We start from the raw sequence: 22,696 nt of genomic DNA on the forward strand, positions 1-22,696 counted from the left end.
CAGGGGGGTCCCTCTGGCTTGCAGGGATGGGAACCCCTGCATTGCACAGGAATCGGTAATCCACAGCCTGAATGAAGTTCAGCCCAGGAGCGGGCTGAGAGACGTCCTGCAGGTGACTTTAACTGGTGTCGAGGCTGAGGTAGAGGTGGCCCTACTGGCCTGTGTCCACCACCTCACTTCTGCGGTGACGGCAGGCACAGTGCCTCGGCCAGCTGCCTGCACCCCAAAGAGGGCAGCTGTGGGGCTGCAGGTGAGGGTCCCTGTGCCCAGGAGACTGAGGGAACAGCCCCGCCCCAGACACAGGTAAACTCAGAGAAGTGGCAGATGCCAACCAGCCCAAGGGCCCAATACCTTTACTCAACTAACGTTTCCAGGAGAGTTAGCCAGAAGAAAATATTTATTCATTTTTGCCACCAAAGACCCCTGGAGCCCCAGAGCCAGCAGGTGGGACTGGAAAGATATCCATCAGTGGGACTGCAGGGGCTGCAGGGGCACCTGGTCTTCCTCAACCGCGCTGTCCTGGCTGGACTGGGAGGCCAAAGCCGGGCTCTTCATGGTGCCTGTAAAGGGATGAAGACCACGGTGGCCTGGTCCTCAGGGTGTGTACCCCAGGAAGCAGGCTCCAGGAAACAGGAGGAGGCCACAGCTATGGCACCACTCCTGCCTGTAGACAGCAGGCGAGGAGTCCCAGGCAGTGCCTCCCCCCACCATGTGCCCATCAGGGGCCTCCTCCCAGGAGCTGAGAGTGCCTGCAGGTGACAGGCTCTTGTGTTAGAAACCAGAACACCTGAGATAATGTGCTGAAAAGCCAGAGGGTGGCGAGAGTCAGGTGCTCAGAGAAGAGAGGAGACCCCACCCCACCTGGGGAGAAGATGGGAAAGGTCGATGCCCAGAGAATGGAAGGGCACTTGGGACAGAGCCAAGGAGAGATGAACAGGGAGCACTGTTGAAGGACTGCCATCACATGGAGGGAGGTGCAGGGGAGGGGGCTGGACAACAATTTTGGGCCTTGACCCGAGGAGGAGGAATGTGGCCTTCCAGGCAGTGGGAGGCGTTGTGTGCTGGGGGCTGTGTGTGGTTTTTGTCTGCATCAGAGGGACTGGAGTGGGATGAGCCTGGAGCCAAAAGCCTTGTCTAGGATCTGGGTGCAGACGTGGGAGGGAAGGGGCAGGGCAGTGGGTCCCAAGGACACTCAGCACCAGGGGGCGGGGGGTGGTAGAGACCCACAAATCCTCCCGCCTGGGCGAAGAGGGGCGGCCTGACAAATGTGGTCCTGGCAGGGCAGCCCCAAGGCTGTTCCCGATGGTGATGTCCAGTTAGAGGTCAGAGCAGGCAGTGGGGTGTGGAATGACAAGGGGATTTTCAGAGTCTTGAAGGGAGGGGACAGCAGGGCTCAGAGGCAGGAAGTTATCAGTGAGGGCCGTGTGGTCAAGGACCCAGGAGCCCTGGAGGCCAGAGGAGACTCCACACACCGGTTTCTCGAGTGATGGGGCGGCTGTTGGGAGGGGGCCGGGGCACAGCAGGTAGGGTCTGGAAAGAGCATGAGAAAGGAGAGAAGGGCAGCCGGAAGTCTTGAAGTGGGAGCTACAGAGGATTCTGGAAGGGGCCTGCCCTGCAGAGAGCCAGTCCTCAGAATAGGCCTCTGGTGGGGGTCATTCTTGGAGGAGGGCCAGCACCACCCTAGAATTGAGGGGCCTTGAACAAGCCTGGGCCGTGAGGCAAAGGCAGAGGAAGTGGCTTCTCAGGTGTGGGGGTGGCCAGGCTGGCCTGTCGGGGTGGAGCCATTGGGCACTGGCTTGTTCCCCTGCTGGGTCCCCCCAGAACCCATTGAATGAGCGGAGGGTGCGGCAGAGGGACAGACAGAAACCTGGACAGGAAGAGGCAGGAGGGGAGGGTGCACCAGGAGCTGGTTGCCCAAGTGGTGGTGAGGAGGGGGGACAGATTGGGGGAGGCACCACTTTATGGGACAAAGCCCCTCCACGATGGAGCCTGGAGCCCAGACTCTCCGTGCTGTGGGCCAAGCAGACACGCCCCACAGCCACTCACCAGGGCCGCCCCGCCCTGAGGGCTCCTCGCACACCGTGGGCAGCGTCTGCTCCCACGCAGCCCAGTTCACTTCCTCTACCCTGCAGAAGACAGGGCAGCCGTGAGGCTCCAGGAGGCCAGGGGTGCAGGAGAGCGGCTGCTCCAGAGGAGGGCAAGGAGGGCGAGTCTTCTCCACAGGACTCTGGACCATCTGCCAGCCCACCTGAGCCTGTGCTCTCAGCTCTCAGACCGTTGCCCCTACCAGGGGCCCACAGGGAGGAACAGGCATCTGTCTGCTCTGGCTATTCACAGTGACCTGGATTGTCCCCAGCATCCAGAGAGGAATTTAGAGGAGCTGGATCTCTGTGGACTCAGGCTCTAGAGTCTTTTCACAGCTACTCCACGTCCTACCACCCACCCCTTGCTTGGCCATGCCCTCAGAAAAGTGTGTTTCTGGCCATGCACTTGTCACCAGGCTCCCTCTCTGTGGGGAGAGTCTGCTTTCAAGGGAAGGGTTGCAGCCTCAGGGTCAGGATGGGGGTGGAGAGTAGAAGGTCAAAGCCAGTCACAGCAGGCTTAGCACACTCTGACCCCAGGATGCCTCTGGCTTTTGACCTCCTGACTGTACCCCATTTCAGGCCTGAAGGAGTTAGTCACGGACCATTGGGGAGGGACCTTCAGTTTCAGTCAGTGGATAGGAAGATGAACTGATAGGCAGAGCGGCGGGTCTTGGAGCTCTGGGTCTAATGAGGTCCAGCAGCACTGACCTCGCCTGCCCTGGCCAGAGTCCTCGGACACACAGACCCTGCCTTTCCCTCCAGACCTGGCTTTCCTTCCTAGCTGCTCTCCCGCTGGTTTTCAGCAGGGCCCCCAGGCTGCCCCGGCCCCCCGCTCACCTGAAGCACCAGCGCTCGTCGGGGCTACCATCTGGCCTGGAGCCAACTGTCAGTCTCACCCCTGCCCGCTGCTGCTTCCTCCTGCACCACCAGAAGCCCTTCTCCATCTCTAGGACAGAGATGGCTTTCTGGGAACAAAGGATTCGTCAGACAGTGCGGCTGGCACTTCACAGCATAACTCAGCATCTGTGAAGTGTGTGGATCTGAATCCAGCCCCACAGTTCACATGCCTCTGTGTCAAGCCTTGCATCCCCTGAATGTGTTCCCACTTAGAGACTGAAGATGACGTGTCCTGGGTGATTGCTGGGGAGCCCGCAGGTGATGCATGCCCTACAGTGACTTGCAGTCACATAACTACAGCTTTTAGAACTACAGCAGGCACAGAACTTCACAGTGCCTGCCCCTGGCACTCAAGCCAGTTGGGGACGGCATGGAACTTTGCAGGTGAGGCTCAGAGAAGATAAGTGGCTTGCCCGGTCAGCAGTGAATTGGTCACACAGTTCAGCACCCCCTCACCCACAAGGCTCTCCCCGCAGCACCTGTCCAGACCCACCTGGACCCTCCCAGCTCTCATCAGCTCCCAGCTACCCCAGCCTCTGCCCTCCCCCTCAGCTCCTCCAGGCCAGGCCAACCCAGGACCCTGCATCCCACATGTGTCGCCCACCAAGCTAACCCCACAGAACATTCGATGAGTACTGGAACGTGATGCACGAGGGCGGAGTCTTCATCTCGTTCTCTGCCATATGCTTGGAGCCTAGAACCATGTCTCTCCCTGCACTGGGCACTCGGGAAACACTTAGTACTAACAATGATGGCAGCTAACACACAGCACCTAGTATGTGCGAGGCACATCCCAAGACCTGATCCATCCTCAGGTCAGCCCTGTGCAGGATGGAAAGAATGGACAAGGGAGATCCCACTCGGGGGCTCAGGATACAAGAGGCGATGGGGACCCTCCCCAGGTACCTGCAGCTTCCAGATGCTCCAGCTGTCAGTGGCGACGCTGTTGACGGTCTCGCTCATGAGCGCAATGAGCATGTTGAGCAGCAAGACGTAGGTGAGCAGCACATAGGCCAGGAGCAGCAGCAGCACCACACCGCGGAAGTGCAGCTGGTCTTGGAAGGCCAGCTCGCCCATGCCGATGGTGAACTTGAACAGCTCCAAGGAGGTGTCCAGGATGCCCTGGTATGGGGCCTCCTTGTCCTCCTTCCCTGCCACCTCGGTGGAGTTGGAACCCGCAGGGGCCCCGGTGTCCTGGGGCTCCCGACTCAGGCTCACTAGTGCTGCGGGGAGGGGAGAGAGGCCGGGGGTGCTCAGCCTAGGGGAGACCAGCGGGCAGCCTCGAGGGTAGCAAGGGCTGGGCGGGGGAGCAAGGGCCTTTACCAACAGCGAAGCCGAAAAGGAAGACTAAGTAGACCAGCAGGAAGCGGAGCAGGTCCCGAAGGATGACCTAGAACACATGCCCCAGAGTTGGTTGGGGGGCCCAGGTCACTAGGTGTGACTCCAGACCCTGCTTCAGCCCTGCACACGTGCACGCACACATGCACAATGTGTGCATACACAGGCCCTGTGGAGCCACAGTGAGAAGGGGGGTCTTTTAAAAAATCTATATCAGATCACATCATTTTCCTGCTCAAAACCCTCCAAGGCCAAAAAATTAAACCACAGGCTCCGGCAGCTCCACGTCTGGATATGTACCCAAGAGAAGGAATGGAAAAACAAGGACTGGAACAGATAACCCAGGCACCCGTGTTTGCAGCAGCGTTGTTCAAACAGCCAGAGGTGGCAACAACCCAGTTGTTCACAGATGGATGAACAGATAAACTAAATGTGGTGTCTACATACAGTGCAGTATTATTCAGTCTTAAACAGAAAGGAAATTCTAATGTGTGATAGCAGAAATGAAACTTGAGGACATTACGCCCAGGGAAATAAGCCAGGCACGAAAGGACAAATACTGTATGACTGGTACTTACAGGATGAGGCACTCAGAATAGTGAAACTCAGAGAGATAGGAAGTCAAAGTGTGGTTACCAGGGGCAAGGAGGAGGCGAGTAATGGGGAGTTCGGGTTTCACGGGACAGAATTTCAACTGGGGAAGGTGGACAAATCCTGGAGATGATGGAGATGGTTGTACAACACTGTAAATGTACTTAATGTCACTGAGCTTTCCAGGTGGCTCAGTGGGAAAGAACCTGCCTGCCATTGTGGGAGATGTGAGAGACGCGGGTTCCATCCCTTGGTGGGGAAGATCCCCTGGAGGAGAACATAGCAACCCACTCCAGTATTCTTGCCTAGAGAATCCCATTGAAAGAGGAGCCCCGAGGGCCATAGTCCATAGGGTTGCAAAGAGTTGGACATGACTGAAATCCTCCAGGGGCCTCCCCGAGGCCAGCAAAACCACTCCCTTCCCCCCACTTCCTCCCATACCCTCCCAGCCTCTGTCTGTCCCTAGCTGTCCCAGCTCGCTCTGGCTTCCGGCCTTGGTCCCTTTGCCTAGATTGCTACTTCCTTGAGAGTGTGGTGGCTGGATCATTCTCTCGGATCTTAACTTACATGCCACCTCTTCAAAGAGACCCACAGAGCAGCCGGTTTACAGCACCCAGTCACTGTCCCTCACACCCCCCTTACATGTTTCCTTCAGAGAATTTAGTGTAATGCACCATTCTCATTTGCTTTCTTATGCTGTTTCCTCGGCTAGAATGTCAGCTTCAGGAGAGCAAGATCTATTCTGTTTGTGAACAAAATACTGTGTTCCTGACACTTAGAACGGGGCCTGACCCATACCTAGCATCTGCTTCCTAAATGTTTGTTGAATGACTGAATGAATGCAGGCACCTCCACGTGCCCAGATGACCCAGGGCACAGGCACACTGGTGAGCTTCTATGCTTGGTCCCTGCTACTTCAGTGAGCAAGGAGGCGCGTGCTCCTGTGTGGACACTTGCCAGCACACACGTGTGCACATGTGCTTACCCATGTGGAGGGCAGACCCTGAGAGCAGGCACAGGTATGTGCACCCTGATGCTGACACTCGGTGAGCGTCTGGGGGCATGGGGCACGGGCAGACTTGCTCACATTCCCCTCTGCCTAGCCTAGCTGGGGGGTGGGGTCGGCACGTGCCTGCTGAGCCCAAAAGGAGTGCCCCTGGGGTGCAGTGTCCAGCTCCGCCCAGTCTGGCTGCACGGGGCCGCCCCTGCCTCTCACCTTCTGGATCATGACGCTGTAGATGCCCGTGTGTTGCCAGCCACGCATGTAGTAGAGCAGGTTCAGCCAGCCCAGCACCAGCGAGCACACGAGCAGCGGCAGGTGTGCCTTGACGGCCAAGAAGCACAGCACCTGGGACAGCACGGTGAGCAGTGCCTGGACCAGGCTGCGGGGGGCAGGGTCGGTCAGCTCGCGGGCCTCCCCTGGCCGGTGCAGACCCCCACTGCCCCACAGCCCCTGCCGCGGTCTCAGAGATGAGATGTCCTCCCTGTGTCCGGACTGGACCTGAGCATCCTGACCTCCATCTCGGGTGAGGTCCCTGAGGGCCCCAGTTCCCTCCCCTGTAAAACAAGGGTAACAGGAACAACGCCTGATTCGGCAGGCGAGGATTCAGTGAGACACAGCAGGTAAAGACTCTAGGCTCCACTGAGGCAGAGCGAGGACTCGGTCGACGTGATGAGCTGGACCCAACAGCAGCCCAGCTCTGGGGTCCAGCCTGCATGCTGGTCCCAGCCCCTGGAGCTCCCTGGTCCCCAAAGCCGGTGTGGTGCCCCCTCCCAGGCCAAGATGGGGGAAGAGGGGTGAGGCCTCACGTACAAGAGGATTTCGAAGTAGCTGTCCATGAAGGAGATCCAGATGAACAGACGGCGCCTCCAGAAGTACCACAGCTGCAGGGGGGCAGGGGGCCGGGAGGACAGGCTGTGACATGTGCTGGGCCACAGCACAGCCCCACTGCCCTCAGGGCTGGATCGCCACTGTCAAGCTCCCCACCCACAGCCTGTCACAATCCAACCAAAACCACCTCGGGGGCTCAGGCGGCAGCTTTGACTTTTGGGGTGCTTATGAATCCGGCTGGTAGCTGAGAAAGCTCCAGACTCTGTTTCCAAACTGTCAGACACCCAGACAATGCCAGGGATCCCCCGGCTCCCTGTGGATCCAGCTGGAGGGCTCATGCTCCATACGATGAAAGGGGCTCCTTTCCCTCCCCCTTCCTGGCTGCCCAGGGACCATCCAGTGCTCGAGACACCCTGGCCTCCCAGAGAGTCTCCACACCACGGCCCAGTCTGTCTCCCGCAAGCTGGCAGCATCTTCCCCTGAGGATGTCCTGCTCAGGCCCCTAGCCTACCCTTCTGTGCTCCTCAAGTGAGGAATGACCCAGCCAAGGGACCGTAGGCTGGGGGCCATCTAGCTCTATTCACAAGGGAGCAAAGCTGGCACTGCCAGGGGATCACAGGAGTCATTTGCCGCCCTGAGGGCACCCCAGCAAGCACAGCAGGGTTAGGGCATTCAGGCCAGAAGGCAAGGCCGCCCTAAGGCTGCTCAGCCCGGGACCAGGTATGGGGCTCAGTCTCCTGAAAATGCAGGGACTTGGTTAACCTGTGCCCAGGCTCCTCAGAGCAGGATTCTGGGTTTAGAGCGGGGTGGTCAGAGGAGCCCTCACCTGGCCTATGAGGAGGTAGACTCCCCCGAGCAGGAGCAGCACATGGCCCAGCAGCAGCATGGTGTTCCCAGCCATCACTTCCGGTGAGAGGAAGTCCTGCTCGAAGAGATGCTCGGCTCAGCCTGGGGTCCCCTCCCAGCAGCCCCCCACTGATAGCTAGGCTGGGGGCCCATTCTGAGTGTGAGTGGTGGGGAGGCCCCCAGAGTGGCAGAGCAAGCATTGGCTCTCGAGCCAGACTGTCGGGTTTCAGGCCCCATCTCCACCGCTCACGGCCTTTGTGGCCCTGGAGAAGCTGCTTAATCTCTCTGTGCCTCCCTTCACTCACCTGTAAACCAGCCATGATGAGAGTTATCATCTCAGAGACTTGTGAGATTAATTAAACATGTTAACACATGTCAGTCATGTGGAACACTTTCTCACATATGGTGCACACTCACTAAGTCCTAACTATTATTGTGGTTATCGCTATGCTGTTACTTCCATACTGTGACCAGCTAGGTTAGCACGTGGCTACAGCACCCAGCGGTCAGCATCTGCAGGGTGGGTGATAATCCTTGCCTCATCTTCTGCCAGGGTTGTTTCCAGCAAGCCTCCCCAGGACGTGCCCCTCCCCGCCTTGCCTTCTCCAGGGCAGGCTGGTGGTAGGTGACAGCGGTGAAGATGAACATGTAGGTCAAGTAACACAGGAAGTTGAAGAAGAACCTGGGGATGAGCAGATTCCACTTCGCCTGCAGCAGTTTGTTCAGCGGCTCCAAGACTACCATCCGGTGGCGGAGCTGGGACGGCAGGTGAGAGTCAGAGGCGCCTTTGGTTCAGCAAGTACAGTTGGGGGCACCAGGGGAGGGGGAGAGGACAGGGAGCCCCGAATGACCCCTCCCCACCCTCACAGCTACAGAGTGACCAGTCCTGAACAGGTGCTTGGCAACAGAGAGGACACCCTGGCGTGATCCCCAGCTCGGGTAGCACCGGTGTGTGGAGTGAGCGTGTGCCCAGGGGCTGGGTGGGGACATGATGCCACACCCCCACATCCCAGTTTCAGGGCCTGCGTGGTCCAGCAGCTGACCCGAGCGGTAGACCTCGCAGGAAGCTCTGCCAGGCCCCCTAGGCACACCCCCGCCCCACGGGCTCACTGGGCTTCGGCAGTGAAAGGTGATGATCTCCAGCACTGAGTTTTCCTCCCAGCTGTCCACAGAGGCCAGGTCATACAGCGACACCCGCACAGGCCCATAGGACCACTCGGTGAACTTTCGGGAAAGGTGCTGGTATGGCTCCGAGAGCTCCCGCTGCAGGATGTGTCTGAAAATCTACAGGGCCAGGCTCATGAGCTTGAGCTTGACCCGCATGGCCACCACCCCCACTGATGGGAAGCCTCGGACTCAGTGTCCTGCAGAGCAGACACACGCATGTGCCCTGCACACACGTGTACTTGTGCATATGAACTGTTATACACATCCACGTACTAAGCCCCATGTAAGCACTCCCACCTACCCACCTATGCCAGGGCCTGCCAACCTTGGCTCTTCCTTCCCCATTCCTGCCCCAAGGCCTCTTTTCTGGACACTCTTATGGCCAAGGGACCCCCAGTTCAGGGGTCCTTAATGCCCCATGACATCAGAGGCTGCCAGCTACACATGTGTGTGCATGACTGTGGCCAGAGTCTAGAGCTCTCAGCAGGCTAGAAAGTGTCCCTGACCCGAACAGGTTCGGAGCAGTGTGGTTTTACAAATGAGGAGTGTTGGAGGTGGGGGCTTCCTGTGTTGGGGAGTGGCTTCCACAGGTCACACAGCCATGCCTTTAGACACAAAGGGAGGTCCCCACACCCCAGGGGCCTTGGAGGGCAGGAAGAAAACGTAAAACCCACTTATGTTCAATCTGGTCTTAAGCTTTAAAGACACCTATGTTCCAAGCATGGGGCCCTGTGTCACCTGTGTAGGTTTGTACACCCATGACGCTCCCCCTGATAATAAGGATCAGACAATGAGAAAGTGTTTTGAGAAAAAAGTAAAGCTAGATTATGTTTATTCTTTTTGTTTAACCACACAGCTTATGGAATCTTTTAGTTCCCAGACGAAGGATCGAACCTAAGCCCTTGGCAATCAAAGTAGAGTCCTAACCACTGGAGTGTATGGGAATTTCCTCATGGTTACTCTTTCTAAGAGTAACTTATAACTTCCAGATAAATCATCTTTAGGCATTAAAATTGAAACTGCAAAAGAAAAGTCTGGAAGAAGATATGGCTATGGAATACACACACACGCATACACACACACGTATATTCATGCACACACACAAAGTTTTAAAATATTGTAGGAGTTAAGCAATAGCAAAAATTAAGAAAAAGATAATTATATTCAGCTACATAAAAATGTAAAAATTCTGTGTAGCAAAAAATGCCATGACATTTTTTTAATGTTGAACTGGGAGAAAAATTTGCAAATTGTAAACAAAATGCTGTTATGTTCATGATCAATAACACTTATGGGGCTTCCCTGGTGGTCAAGGGGTTAAGAATCTGCCTTGCAATGCAAGGGACACGGGTTTGATCCCTGGTCTGGGAAATCCCATATGTCACTAAGCCCCATGTGCCACAACTAATGACCCCTGGAGGCTGTGAGCCCCAACTTCTGAGCCCGCATGCCACAACAGAAGCCCACGTACCCTTGAGTGTGCACTGCTCAACAAAAGAAGCCACCACAATGAGAAGCTCTTGCATTTCAACTAGAGAGTAGCCCCCACTTGCCACAACTAGAGAAAGCCAGTGTACAGCAACAAAGACCCAGCACAGCCAAAATTTAAAAAATAAATACATAAATAATTTTTTAAAAGAGAACACAAAAATCAATAGGAAGAAAACCTAACAGCAAAGAATATGAGACAGCTATTTGCTGATCAAGAAACCCAAATGACTTTAAAAAGAATCCCTGGGAGTTCCCTGGTGGTTCAGTGGTGAGGATTCATGCTTGTACTGCCATGGCCCAGGTTCAATCCCTTGTCGGGGAACTAAGATCTGGGAAGCTGCACAGTGCAGCCAAAAATATACAATCCCTGCTTTATAATGTAATATATTCATTCTGCAGCTCCTGGATAATTTATCAATAATAAACACACACGTAGGAGAGGTGCATGCCGGCACTGCTCTGAGCTAGACACCACCCCAGGCTCTTTCTGCAAAATTCCTGGCTGAGTACTCCTGCTTCCTGGAAAGGGCGACCCGGCCACTCACCTCGATTTTGCCCTCCTTGGCGGCCAGCTTCAGGGGCGTGAGGCCCTGCAGGTTGGGCATGTCCTCCAGCTGCAGGCCCCCCACCTGGAGGAGCCTGTCGTACATGTGGGTCACCAGCATGCTGTTCTCCGGAGAGTTGTCTGCGATCATCACCAAGGCGTGCAGCACTGTGTTGCCCAGCGAGTCAGTGGCCTGCAGGTTGGCGGGCTGGTGCGTGTTCTTCAGGAGATAGGTCACCACATCCCACTGCTGGGTGCACGCAGCCAGGGAGAGGGGCAGCTCGCCTGGGGGCCAAGGAGACAGCTTGGGCCTTGGGTCTCTCAGCTTCCACCCGCTGGCTCGTTATGCTCCCTGGACTGCCTTGAGGTGGGTCAGGCAGCCAGAAGAGGAGATGCAGTATTATATCAGGGTCCCCGGCCCAGCCAGGCCAGGCAGTGAGCAGAGAAGGTCCCGGGCCCTGCCCAGGGCAGCTGCACCTTCTTTCAGGAGCTGGTCGAGGTGGCTCTGTCCAGCTCCGACCCAAGGGAGAGGACCTGGAGCTCTAAAGGGATCAGAGTGTGGGCTTGCCCATCAGGCTTCCCACCCCTTGCCTCTGTCTCCTTTCTTTGCAGGGGCCCAGACCCACTGCCGCTGGGCACAGATGTTCCTTCCTCCAGGCCCTATCTGGTCGAGTCTCATCACACACCAGTGCTAGCTGCCCACTCCCCTGGCCCTGGTCTGAGCTTGAGTGTAGTGAGTGAGCTTCCCTGGCCAGATAAGGGTAAAACATCTCTTAGACAAGCTGCCTTTGCAGGTGGCCGAGTGATTAGAAGCATAAGGGGTCAGACAGGTCTGGGTTTCAGGGTCACATTAACCCTGTGACCGTGGGCGAGGCCTTATCCCCTCTGCAGTCCACTTTATACAAAAAGGCAGCTCACCGAAGTAGAAGGAGGTCTCTTGGCTCCTCTTCTGAAAGAACTGGCCGCAGGCCCGGGCATGCACATCGGCCCCATTCTCCACCAGGAGCTTCACGCAGAGCAGGCTCCGCTTCTCGATGGCGATGTGGAGGGCACTGTGGCCTCGGTAGTACTCATCCATGCACTGGGCGTTGACCAGAGGCTGGGGATTGCCTGAGGCCCGGTCAATCTGCAGCAGTGGCTCGATGCAAGCGTTGGCCCCGTCCCGAAGGTTCAGCACAGCCTTCATCAGACAGGTCTTCCCCGTGGAGCCCTCTGCAGGAGGAGGGGAGGGGGCACTGTGGTGTTCAGGCCGCCCACCCACCCATACAGGGAGCACCCCAGCCATGCTGCAGAGTGATAAGGCTCAAGCCAGAGGGGTTAGAATACCAACAGGTATGGCTGCAATTTTCTTTATTTTTTAGTTGCAGAAAAGCTGCTTTACAATGTTGATTTGGTTTCTGCCATACAACAACTCTAATCAGTCATAATCATATACATAAATCCCCTCCCTCTATAGCCTCCCTCCCACACCCACATCCCACTTCTCTAAGTCATCACAGAGCACTGAGCTCAGCTCCCTGGGCTATACAGCAGCTTCCCACTAGCTGTCTGTTTTACACACGGTAGTGGATACATGTCAATGATACTTTCTCAATTTATCCCACCCTCTCCTTCCCCTGCTGTGTCCACAGGCCATTCTCTGTGTCTACGTCTCCATTCCTTCTCTGCCATTAGGTTCATTGGTACCACTTTTTAAGATTCCATATTATGCATCAATATACATATTTGTTTTTCTCTTTCTGACTTACTTCACTCTGTACAACAGACTCTAGGTTCATCCACTTCACTACAGCTGGCTCAAATTTGTTCCTTTTTACGGCTGAGTAATATTCTGGTATGCTACAATTTCTGCCCTATAAATTAAGTTTCTAAGACGTGTAGGCAACGTTGTCCACACAAGAACGTTTGGAGCAGTGTTTGTTAAGTGGCTTTACCACTTAAAAACTCCGTCTCTTCTGGGCAAGTCATTTGGCCTCTCTTAACCTCAATTTTCCTCACTGTAAAATGGAACCATCCCAGGGTTCTTGTAAGGATCACATGGAATTATATACAAAACTCTTAGTACACAGAGGTGCTGAGGCCAAAAATTACAAACAATCTAAATGGCCACCAGTAGGGGGTTAGTTAACTAAACTGTGGTCAATGTGCAGGATGGGAAACTCCGCCGGTTGTTACGGTGACTGAGTTAGAGGCCTGTGCACCGAGATGGAGCGTGCTATAAGATGTAGTAAGACGGGGAAAGCACATTACAGATCAGCACACATGGCACGGCCCCACTTCTTATATATATATACCTCCTGAATTTAAACAGTTTGAAAAGATGTATTCCATATCATTATTAGGAGCCAGGATGATGGACTGTTTTTACCCTCAGCTTTATACATTTCATTACTATTTGAACCTTCTAGAATGCACAAATGTTCTTTCCTTCATCAGCCCAAATATTACAGGTACTTATATTTGGGGCAAAGAATGCTCTGGGATAGATGAAGTGTGTGGTATGCGTGTCAGATCTCAGTGATGCTGTTACTGAAAAAGAGGCAGGGAAAGGCCACATTGAGGAAGCCTGAGAATATCCGTTCGCCACTGACACGGCTGAGGGTGGCCGAGGCAGGCCAGGTTGGGAGCTGGTGGGGTAGGTGGACAGGGGAGCGGGCTCTATCGGCAGGGCAGCTGCTAGGAGCACTGCCCCTCCTTGCCTCTCAGCTCCTGACCATGGTCGAGACCCACCCAGGGAGCCCTGGCTCGAGCGGTAGCCTACCTCTGTACTCCGAGTCTGTGAGGTACTTGCTGGTCCGGCGCAGGTACTCTGGTAGCCCCGCCAGGTCCTCGGGGGCCCCCCGGGCCACGGCGCTGAAGAGCCGGTCTCGGCCAAAGCGGTTTGGGTCTGGCTGGCTGTGGGAATGTGGTTTGTGCATGATAACTGCAAGAGAGCTCTGGGCCCCCAAAAGAGGGGAAGCTCTTTCCCCTTCCCAGGGAGCTCCATGAGAGCCTCTTGAGGGCCTCTACCCTCCCTGTAGCTGAGTGGTAAAGAATTCACTTGCAATGCAGGAGACACAGGTTCAATCCCTGGGTCAGGAAGATCCCCTGGAGAGGGCCATGGAAACCCAGTGCAGTATTCTTGCCTGGAAAATCCCATGGACAGAGGAGCCTGGCGGGCTACAGTCCACGGGGTCACAAAGAGTCAGATATGATTGAGCGACTTAGCATGCAGCATGCACTCTCCCAGACTGACCAATGAGACCCCAGGTGCTCAGACCCCTGGAGGAGGGGACTGTCCGGGGCCGTGGTCCGTGCGTCCCCCGACCTCAGGCATCTGGGAGATCTGCTCTCACTCTCTAGGTACCCTGAGGGTCTCACAACAAGCACAGGGCTACCAGAGGTGCCCACAGACTTGGGGGCTGTCTGTACCACTGGTCCCCACCAAGGAGTCAAGAAAAGCCCCTCGGCTTCTCAGACCATCTATGAACTAACAACAGAGCAGCTGCCCCCCTGACCATCACTTCTGTCCTGGGTGAGCAATCTCTATCAGACAAACAAGGAGATAAAGTAACTTTCCCAAAGTCACATGGTGCAGAATTCATGGTGCAGGGGATGGGGTGGGGGGTGGGGGGATGGGGTGCGGGGTGAGGGCTCAACTAACTCCAGACCCCGACTCCAGAGAAACTCCAGCCTGGACAGACAGAGTTTCCTCAGAGAGATGGGTCCCAAAATGGAAACCAGATGCTCACAGAATTTTACTGAGAAGCCACTCTTCTGGGAAAATCCCCAAAAGGAGCTGGTAACCCTTCTGAGTCTAGCAGGGCTGGGTGGGGTACCCCCGCCTGGACCCGTCCCTTCTCACAGAGGCCAGCTCGCCTCTGAGTCCTGGCACCATGACCAGCCAATATGAAGGGACAAAGGGGGGACTAACTGACGTTTTTGGGGCCCTCAGGTCTACCATGGAGTGGATCAACCAAGAAAGGGTTGGAGGCTCTGATGAATGGGGGGGCTGCTGGGATCAGTCGTATTTTAAGCTGTGATCGCATGACTGATGCACCATCATTCACCCAGCAGACCACGTGGACGCAGCATGACCAAGAGGGCTCTGTGGCTGACTGGGGAGCCTGGGGCAGTCTGGCTAGGGGAAGTGGCTATTTGGACAGGCACTTCCTGTCACAGGGTGGCATCAGAGTCCTGGGACAGGGAAGCCCATGGGGCACAAAGGGCACCAAGATGCTGGTTCTGCCTCGAGCTGGTGGCCCAATCCCAGAAGCTTCGCAAGCATCCTCTCCTACCCTGGTGTGAATGTGACCTCGGTCCTGCAGCACAGACAGGACCAGGACAGGGGCTCTGGGCTCAGAGGCCAAGGCGGGCGGCCGAGTCCCAGGGGTGAGTGAGGCGGGGGGAAGGGACAGAGGGGCTTCCCTGGCAGAGTGCTGTCTGGCCCATGCAGATATGGCAGACCTCACGCTGGGGCATGCCAGGTGCACCCCTCCCCCACACCCACAGGGCTCCCTGCCAGAGTGGTTCCCAGGGTCTGAATTAGTGGACATCACAGGAAAGTCAAAGTGAAGGTGATTCCAAGAATAAGCCCACTGTTCTTAATCCCCAGAGTCCACGTCCCCAGGGCAACAGGTCCAGCCTCAGAGGAGCCTGCGAGCACGCGGGACATTCCTGGATGTCCTTGACTCTCCTGGACTGGAGTGTGGACCCTGCTACCACCCCTTGCAGGGACTGTGACAAACAAGGAACATGCCAGGCTCAGCTGAGTAATTGGAGCTGAAAGAATATGTCCCTACCAAGAGGAATGCAACCCCAGAAGACAGAAGGGCAAGAATGGGGAAAGTTCTGGAAGCAGCAACCTCAGCGAGCAGAGCGGAGTTCAGCCTGTCGGCCCTGGAGCCATCAGAGCCAGACCGAGGACCCCCCAGGCTGTGGGGAAGGGGTGCTGGTGTTGGGCCAGGCCACCCAGTTTGCTTCTGCTAGAAGTGAAGCCCCAGGCTCCATCCACACTTGCTGCCTCACCTGGCACCTGCCGCCTTTCGGAAGTTGAGATTCACTTTGATCTGTGGAGAGGAGTTCCGGTCCTCACCCTGGAACCGGGACTCCATGGGGGGTGGTTCAGTGCTCCCGCCCCCCTTTCCTTTGTCTCCCTGGGCACCATCTTCATCGCCTCCATCTGAGGTCTCGAGCCTGAAAGCAGGAGGGCTGGAGGGCGTAGTCATCCTCAGGGAAGACGGCTGCCCCTTCTGACTGGAACCTCTGTGGGGGTGGGGGCAGACAGAGATGTCAGAGCAACCTCCTTTTCCCAGTAGGAGCAGGACTAGAAGAGCTGGCTGGAGCCTGGGACCAGAGAGGCTCACTAACAGAAGCTGGGTACAAGTAGACTTTCCCTGGTGGCTCAGCAGTAAGAATCTGCATGCAGTGTGGAGAAGCAGGTTCAACCCCGGGATCGGGAAGATCCCCTGGAGGCGGAAATGGCAACCCACTCCAGTATTCTTGCCTGGGAAATCCCTTGGACAGAGGAGCCTGGAGGGCTACAGTCCTTGGGGTGAGCACACACAAGTAGACCAGCCCCCAGGGCAGGGACTCAGTCCAACAGGAGCAGGGAGAGGAGCCAGAGGAGGGAGGACCGAGAGGGAGGCTGTCAGAGAAACAGGGACCATCACTGTCCCTAACTCTCCCTCTGGGACTTCCTGATCTTTGAGAGGCCACAGCCCCTGGTCCCGAAACGTTTGTGTTAATAGCACAACCCTTTCTCGACACAGCCTCCTGCCCAGCAGTTGATATTCACAGCAGATGAAAATGCAGTTTCCCGTGGGGGCAGGTCACTCCACCTCCCACGCAGAGTAGGAGCTCTCTGGGGAAGTCTTCGGAAAACCACGGGCCTATCAAAGTTTTTATTTTGCTGCCAGGACGACCAGGGCTCAGAAGGGGGAAGTGACTCTCTCAAGGTTCCAAGCTGTGGGCAGCACCTAGCCCTACATGCTGTTCCTCTTCAGTTCTCAGAATCCTTCAGGGTCTGTCTGTATTTTCAGTCTTAGTGTCTCTTAGGGGGTTCAGAGCCAGAGGGAGATACCTCGCTGGCGCCCAAGCTGCCCTGAGCCTGCAGCCCCACCAGGCCCCAGGCTGGGCGGGGAGTTCAGCTCCAAGCTCCACCTCACCCTCTAGGGGAGCGCTGAAACCACAGCCGCCATCACATGGTAGGGTGGGGCCCCAGTGTGGAGTGGGAGAAGGCCCTGCGCCCCCCATTGGGTGAGCAGAGAGAAGGGAAAAGAGCCCAAGGTGGGGAGAGTGGAGAGAACAGTGTGGGGAGAGGGCGCAGGGGGCAGAGCTCGGGGACTTGGGGACGGAAGTGGGGGGCATGAGTGGCAGGGTGGACAGTGGCTGGGCCTGGACCATCTTCCTTGCAGCTTCAGCCTCCGGAGTCGGGGGCGGGGGACGACGTGGGGGCATCTTCCCACAGAAGCAGAGGAGGCGGGGGCTGTCCAGTCCTCACGACGCAGTGTTGAACCAGCATCTTTCTGCGCACCCCGGGGGCGTCTTTCCCATGCCACTCATTTAACCTGGCTAAGGTCCCCACCCTCGCACCGTTCTGCCTCCCAGTCCACGGCTCCCAAGCCTCCGCAGCAACAGCTGTCCTGCCCAACAGCCCCTGCCCTGCCCCACCCCCAGCCTGGACACCCGCCCCACCATCTTCCCAGCGAGGTCAGGTGAAGGAGGGAGCCGGAGCCCCGCGGAGACCCTGGCTCAGGGATGGGCTAGCAAGAACCCCACTTGGGCTTCCTAGCCGCCACCCCCAGGCCTGGGGGTCCGGGCCCCTGGGACGCCCGCATCATCCCGGACTCACTAGCTCGGCGGAGGCAGCGCGAGACGCATCCGGCTTGGGGCTGCGGAGGAAGTGCAGCCGGGAGGGGCGCTGGCCGGCCGGGAGCCCTGAGAGCCGGCTGGGTCCCCCTGCGTGCCACCCGTTCAGCCCGCCTGGCTGCAGCCTGATCAGCGCTCTCGAGGGAGGACCCGCTGGCCGGGATACTGACCATTCGGACCGAAGGCCACACCCTCTCTGGGGAGACACGCCCCGCCTCCCGCCCCGCCCCACCCCCACTGCCTGCCTTTGAGGCCCCCAGATGCCGAAGGTGGGGCAGTGGGAGGCCACCCTTGGGTGCGGGGTCGTATTCGGAGGAGAGGGGAGCTGGCGGGCCCTTGGGTCAGCGAGGGACTCGGCCCCTACACACTGACCCCCACCCCTCCTCTTCCCCACCACTGGTCCCCCAGCGGCCATGTGGCTCAGACGGGGCAGGGAAAGCTGATGTGGACGCTCCCGGAGAGGAGGGACTCAGCCCAGCACCTGCCCCTGGAATGCACCCCACCACCCCGACCTCCCGACCTCCCGACCTCCTGGGACCTTTCCCCAGTCCCCCAGACCCGCAGCCTGTGGGCACCAGCCTTCCTTCCCTGAGCTAAAGGCGCTTCCAGCACCGGCCAGCAGGGGCGGCTATGCTTCTGAAATTAGACAACTCCCTTCCAAACCAGCCCCGGTCCAGACTGGTGACAGAGACACCATCCTAGTAAGTAGCCAGCCCTAGGTCATCTCCCTCTCCCTCACCCCTAAAATCCACCCCATCAGGAACCCCACACCCCTAAACCTCCCAATTTGTCCCTATCTCTGCCTGGTCCAAACCACTGTCTTTCCTGCCAGGGAGACCACAGCCACCTTCAGGCTGGTCTACCTGCTTCACTCCTGCCTGGCACCCCTCCCTAATCCATTCTCCTTACAGCAATGAGAGTGGTGTTTCAAAAATGAAAACCAGATCACCTTACTCCCTGGCTTAAACAACCCTCCATACTAAGCCTGTGCAGCAGGATACCCTTCTCCACACCCCATCTCTTATTGCAATCCTGCTGTTCACATGACATTCCAGTGTATACACCTGTGCTGTCCACTGTAAGGTCACCAGCCACAGTGGCTATTTAAATATGTCAACTATAGTAAAATTAAATTAAGCATTCAGTTCTACAGTTACACATTTCAAATGCTCATAGTCACGTGTGGTTAGTGGCTACTATAGAGGACAGCACAGTTACAGAACTTTTCCATCATAGCAGAGAATTCTATTGGACAGTCCTGCTCTAGACATTCTGAACACATTTCAGTCTCTCCAGTATACTAGTATACCATGCTCTCTACTGTTGCCTCCAAGTCTTTGCATAAGCTGTTGCAACTGTCAGGAACACACACACACACACACACACAGAGCCTTGCTTTAGCCAATTCCTACCTCTCTGTTTAAACATCACTTCCTTGGGTTGCCTTTCCTAGACCCTGGATTGGTTTGAGGGTCCCCTCTCTGTGTTCCATTAAGTGTTAGTTGCTCGGTTGTGTCCGACTCTTTGCAACACCATGGTCTGTAGCCCACCAGGCTCCTCTGTCCATGGGATTCTCCAGGCAAGAATATTGAAGTGAGTTGCCATTTCCTTCTCCACAGGGGATTTTCCCACCCAGGGATTGAACTCAGGTCTCCCACATTGTGGGCAGATTCTTCACTGTCTGAGCCACCAGGGAAGCCCCTGTGTTCCATGATACTGTGCATTTCTCTGATAGTAACTCATTGTCCATTATGGTTAACATTTATTTGTCTGGCCTCATCTTTAATAATAACAAGGGCCTCCTGAGCAGTTACTATATGCCGGATACTGCTCAGTGCTTTGCATGTAATTCTCAGAGCAACCTTATTTCACAGATTAGGAGCTGAGGCTGGGCAAGACTGGACACACTATCCAAGGCCACAAAGCTGGGAGGTGACAGAGCAAGTATTTGAATCTGGAGCCATGCCTTTATACACCAAGCTCTCCAAGAGGTGAGAGCTTGCTTATTTTGCTGTATCCTCAGCACCTAGCACAGTGCCCAACCCCAGGTGGTGCTCAAGAAACCTTTGAATTATGATTGTAATGCAGAGGACATTACTGCGCTGTTGGGAGAAAAGTAAAGAGTAAGTGGAGACTCTCAAGTCCTTCAGTGACAGTTGGGTAGACAACCCTAATTGCAAATCAAGTTTATAAAAAGTCCTCAGATTATCAATCATCAGGAAAATGCAAATGAGATACCACTTGACACCACTAGGATAGCTATAGTTAAAAAGACAGATTATACACTACCTTTAAATCAACTAGAATACAATAAAATTTTTTAAAAGACAGATAATGATATGTATTGGTGAGGATATGGAGAAGTCGGAACCCTCATACACTGCTGGCAAATTATACAGTGGTGCTGCCGCTTTGGAAAACAGTCTGCTTGTTCCTCAAAAAAATTAAACATAGAATTACCATATGACCCAGAAATTCCACTCATGGATATATACTCAAAAGAAATGAGAAATGTCTAGAATAGGAGACTCTCTGGAGATAGAAAGGAGATTGGTGGTTGCCTATGGAGATAGAAAGTAGATCCCTACAGATTTGGGGAGTAATGGGGAACTGAAGGGTACAGAGCTTGTTTGTTTGTTTGGCTGTGCCTATGTGTAACTTTTGAGGATCTTAGTTCCCCAACCAGGAATTGAATCTGGGCCACAGCAGTGAAAGCACTGAATCTTAAATACGAGACCACCAGGGAATTCCCAGTACAGGGCTTCTTTGGGAGGAGAGGGTGATGAAAGGATTCTAAATTTGACTGTGATGATGGTTGTAGATATGCCAAAAACCATTGAATTGTACACTTTATGTTGGCAAACTATACGTGAATTTTATCTTTTTAAAAAGAGGTCCTCTGAGCAGACTGCCTGTGTTTTTAGTCAGAAATGAATCAAGCAGAGAAACACAGCTTTCTCAGTCCCAATGCCACTGAACTCATATTTGAAGAAGCTTCATCCAGTCCAGTTTCCATGGGAGGAAAATCTCCCCCAAGCCGTCTTTATATTTAGCCTTTCCATATGTTTCAATTCCATGTGTTACACTTAGTAACTTTTTATAAAGACATGTTTTTTCACTTGAATTTGTTTTCAGAATCAATTTTAAGGAAGACAAGTGATTCAAAGCAAGTTCAGCAGAGATATTCTTTGGAGAGGGTGGGAAGGCAACTGCCTTTTCGATGTGTATCATTTGAACTATTTGAGTTTTTCACCACTGACTTAAAAAACCAAAAAAGGGCATCTCTTGCAAAGCTAAAAAAGAAAAAAAAAAGACACAAACCCAGCTCAATTGTGCAAGAAGTGTCTAAAGCCTGTGTGTAATTAATGTAAATTATGAAGAGACGTGGGAAAGAGAAGTACAGAGTGGGAAGGCAAGAGCTGCTCTGGCCTTGGAGAGAAGGAAAGGTGGAACTTGGGGGAAGTGAGTGCACAAACCAGAGCCTGCTCCTTTGCTTCCCAAGACTTGGTCCAGAGCCTGGGCTGGGCCGGTGTCTTGGCTTGGAGCCTCTCTGAGCAACTCTGTGTCTGAGACTGGCAGAGAGGTAGAAATAAGCCAATTTAGGAGGCTGAACAGGCTTCCTGGAACAAGGGAGGAGACTGGAGTTGAGCAGGCTGGTAATGGAAGAGAAAAATACTAGTTGAGGTAGCTAGGAAGGCCAAGAGTGCCTCTTGCAGGAGGGAAGTCCTGCGAAGTTCTGTGAGTGTGGGTGCAGTCTGCCTGGCCTGGGAGATCCTTGCTCTAAGCAGATGCAAGCTGCCCCTTCTCACGTGGTCTCTGCACTACATCCCATACCCCCACCCCCGGGACCACAGCTCAGCCTGGCCCAGATATGGGGCCTATTTCCCAGGACCCAGAATAGCCACAGCCAGGCCCCGGGCCAAATCTGGGAGCCCAATTCACAGCCTCTGGGGAATTTTCTGGACCTTGGGCTGGGTCTGGGCCCGTTCTCAACAACCCTCAGCTACTGGCTTATGGATGTCTGATTTTTGTGTGTATGTGTAATAAAGTTTTATTAAAGTATAAAGGAGATAGAGAAAGCTTCTGACATAGGCATCAGAAGGGGGCAGAAAGAGTACCCCCTGCTAATCTTCAGCTGGATGTTATATAGTCAGAAAACGTGTTCGCTAAGAAAACAAAGAACTAGAGCTCTAAACATCCTTACATTGTCCTGAAGAATCCCGGACGAGGCCCCAAGATGAAAGGTTGTTGTTGAATTACGATGCAGGGATTCTTGGCCCCAAAGGAGAAGAATTCAGTTCGGGGCCAGAGACAAGGCTTGATCACTCAGAGCTTTTGTGTAATAAAGTTTTATTAAAGTATAAAGGAAATAGAAAAAGCTTCTGACATAGGCATCAGAAGGGGGCAGAAAGAGTACCCCGGATGTCCGATTTTACTACTACAAAGACCAGAAGGGAAGGATATTCTGCCGTCTGGGAGACAGGAGAAAGGGGAGTGGAGAGGTGGAGTCGAGGTAAAGATGGGGCAGACAGAGAAAACGGTGCTCAAAGGGGTTACAAAGTCAAGGCCGGTAAGAGAGACACAGCCTGAGACCAGAGATCCAGACAGTCTGGCCAGAACCAGCGACAGCGATAGGAGAAAGACCAGACACAGGCAGAGTCAGACTGGGCCAAGGAAGCATCAGATAGCCTGACTGAGGCAAAGGATGACCCAGGGTGCGTCCAAGGTCGAGCCGAAAAATACGCGATAGAGCACGGAGGGGTGAAGGCGAATCAGGAGACCAAGCAGGAAGATGCAAAGGGCCTCCCGTTACGTCTCAGCCATCCATACCCGGGACGCCTCCGCAGTGCGCCTCAGCCACGCCCACACCCACGACTCCTCCCCTCCGCGCCTCAACCACGCCCACACCCACGACTCCTCCCCTCCGCGCCTCAACCACACCCATATCGCGCGGAGGCTCGGCTCCGCGCCTCAACACCCGCCTCACACACACCCAGGAGTTCCCCCGCGCCCGCCCCAGTTAGCGTCACCTCCGGCGCCTGTCCAGATGAGGGCCTG

The 22,696-nt window shown here is 55.1% G+C and overlaps 1 protein-coding gene across 1 annotated transcript; it reads right to left on the reverse strand.

The window, feature by feature from the left end:
- TRPV2 (transient receptor potential cation channel subfamily V member 2) lies at positions 326–17,816 on the reverse strand. The gene is made up of 15 exons (XM_018064698.1): positions 17,622–17,816; positions 15,797–16,033; positions 13,551–13,684; positions 11,708–12,001; positions 10,791–11,074; positions 8,698–8,871; positions 8,188–8,343; positions 7,568–7,663; positions 6,724–6,794; positions 6,127–6,292; positions 4,305–4,371; positions 3,888–4,204; positions 2,922–3,049; positions 2,047–2,126; positions 326–560 (listed from the first exon to the last, which is right to left on the reverse strand). Exons 2-15 carry the CDS (start codon positions 15,994–15,996, stop codon positions 466–468), a joined length of 2,262 nt encoding a protein of 753 aa, XP_017920187.1. The 5' UTR covers positions 15,997–16,033; positions 17,622–17,816; the 3' UTR covers positions 326–465.

The sequence above is a fragment of the Capra hircus genome, chromosome 19, assembly GCF_001704415.2.
Source record: "Capra hircus breed San Clemente chromosome 19, ASM170441v1, whole genome shotgun sequence".
In the NCBI taxonomy this organism is placed as follows: Eukaryota; Metazoa; Chordata; class Mammalia; order Artiodactyla; family Bovidae; genus Capra; species Capra hircus.

Coding starts and splice junctions, on each gene's coding strand:
- TRPV2 (XM_018064698.1), bottom strand. CDS start 15,996: ATGACTACGCCCTCCAGCCCTCCTGCTTTCAGGCTCGAGACCTCAGAT. Junction 6,795..7,567: donor TCTACCTCCTCATAGGCCAG/GTGAGGGCTCCT, acceptor GCCCCCCTGCAG/CTGTGGTACTTCTGGAGGCG. Junction 561..2,046: donor CTCAGGGCGGGGCGGCCCTG/GTGAGTGGCTGT, acceptor ATCCCTTTACAG/GCACCATGAAGAGCCCGGCT.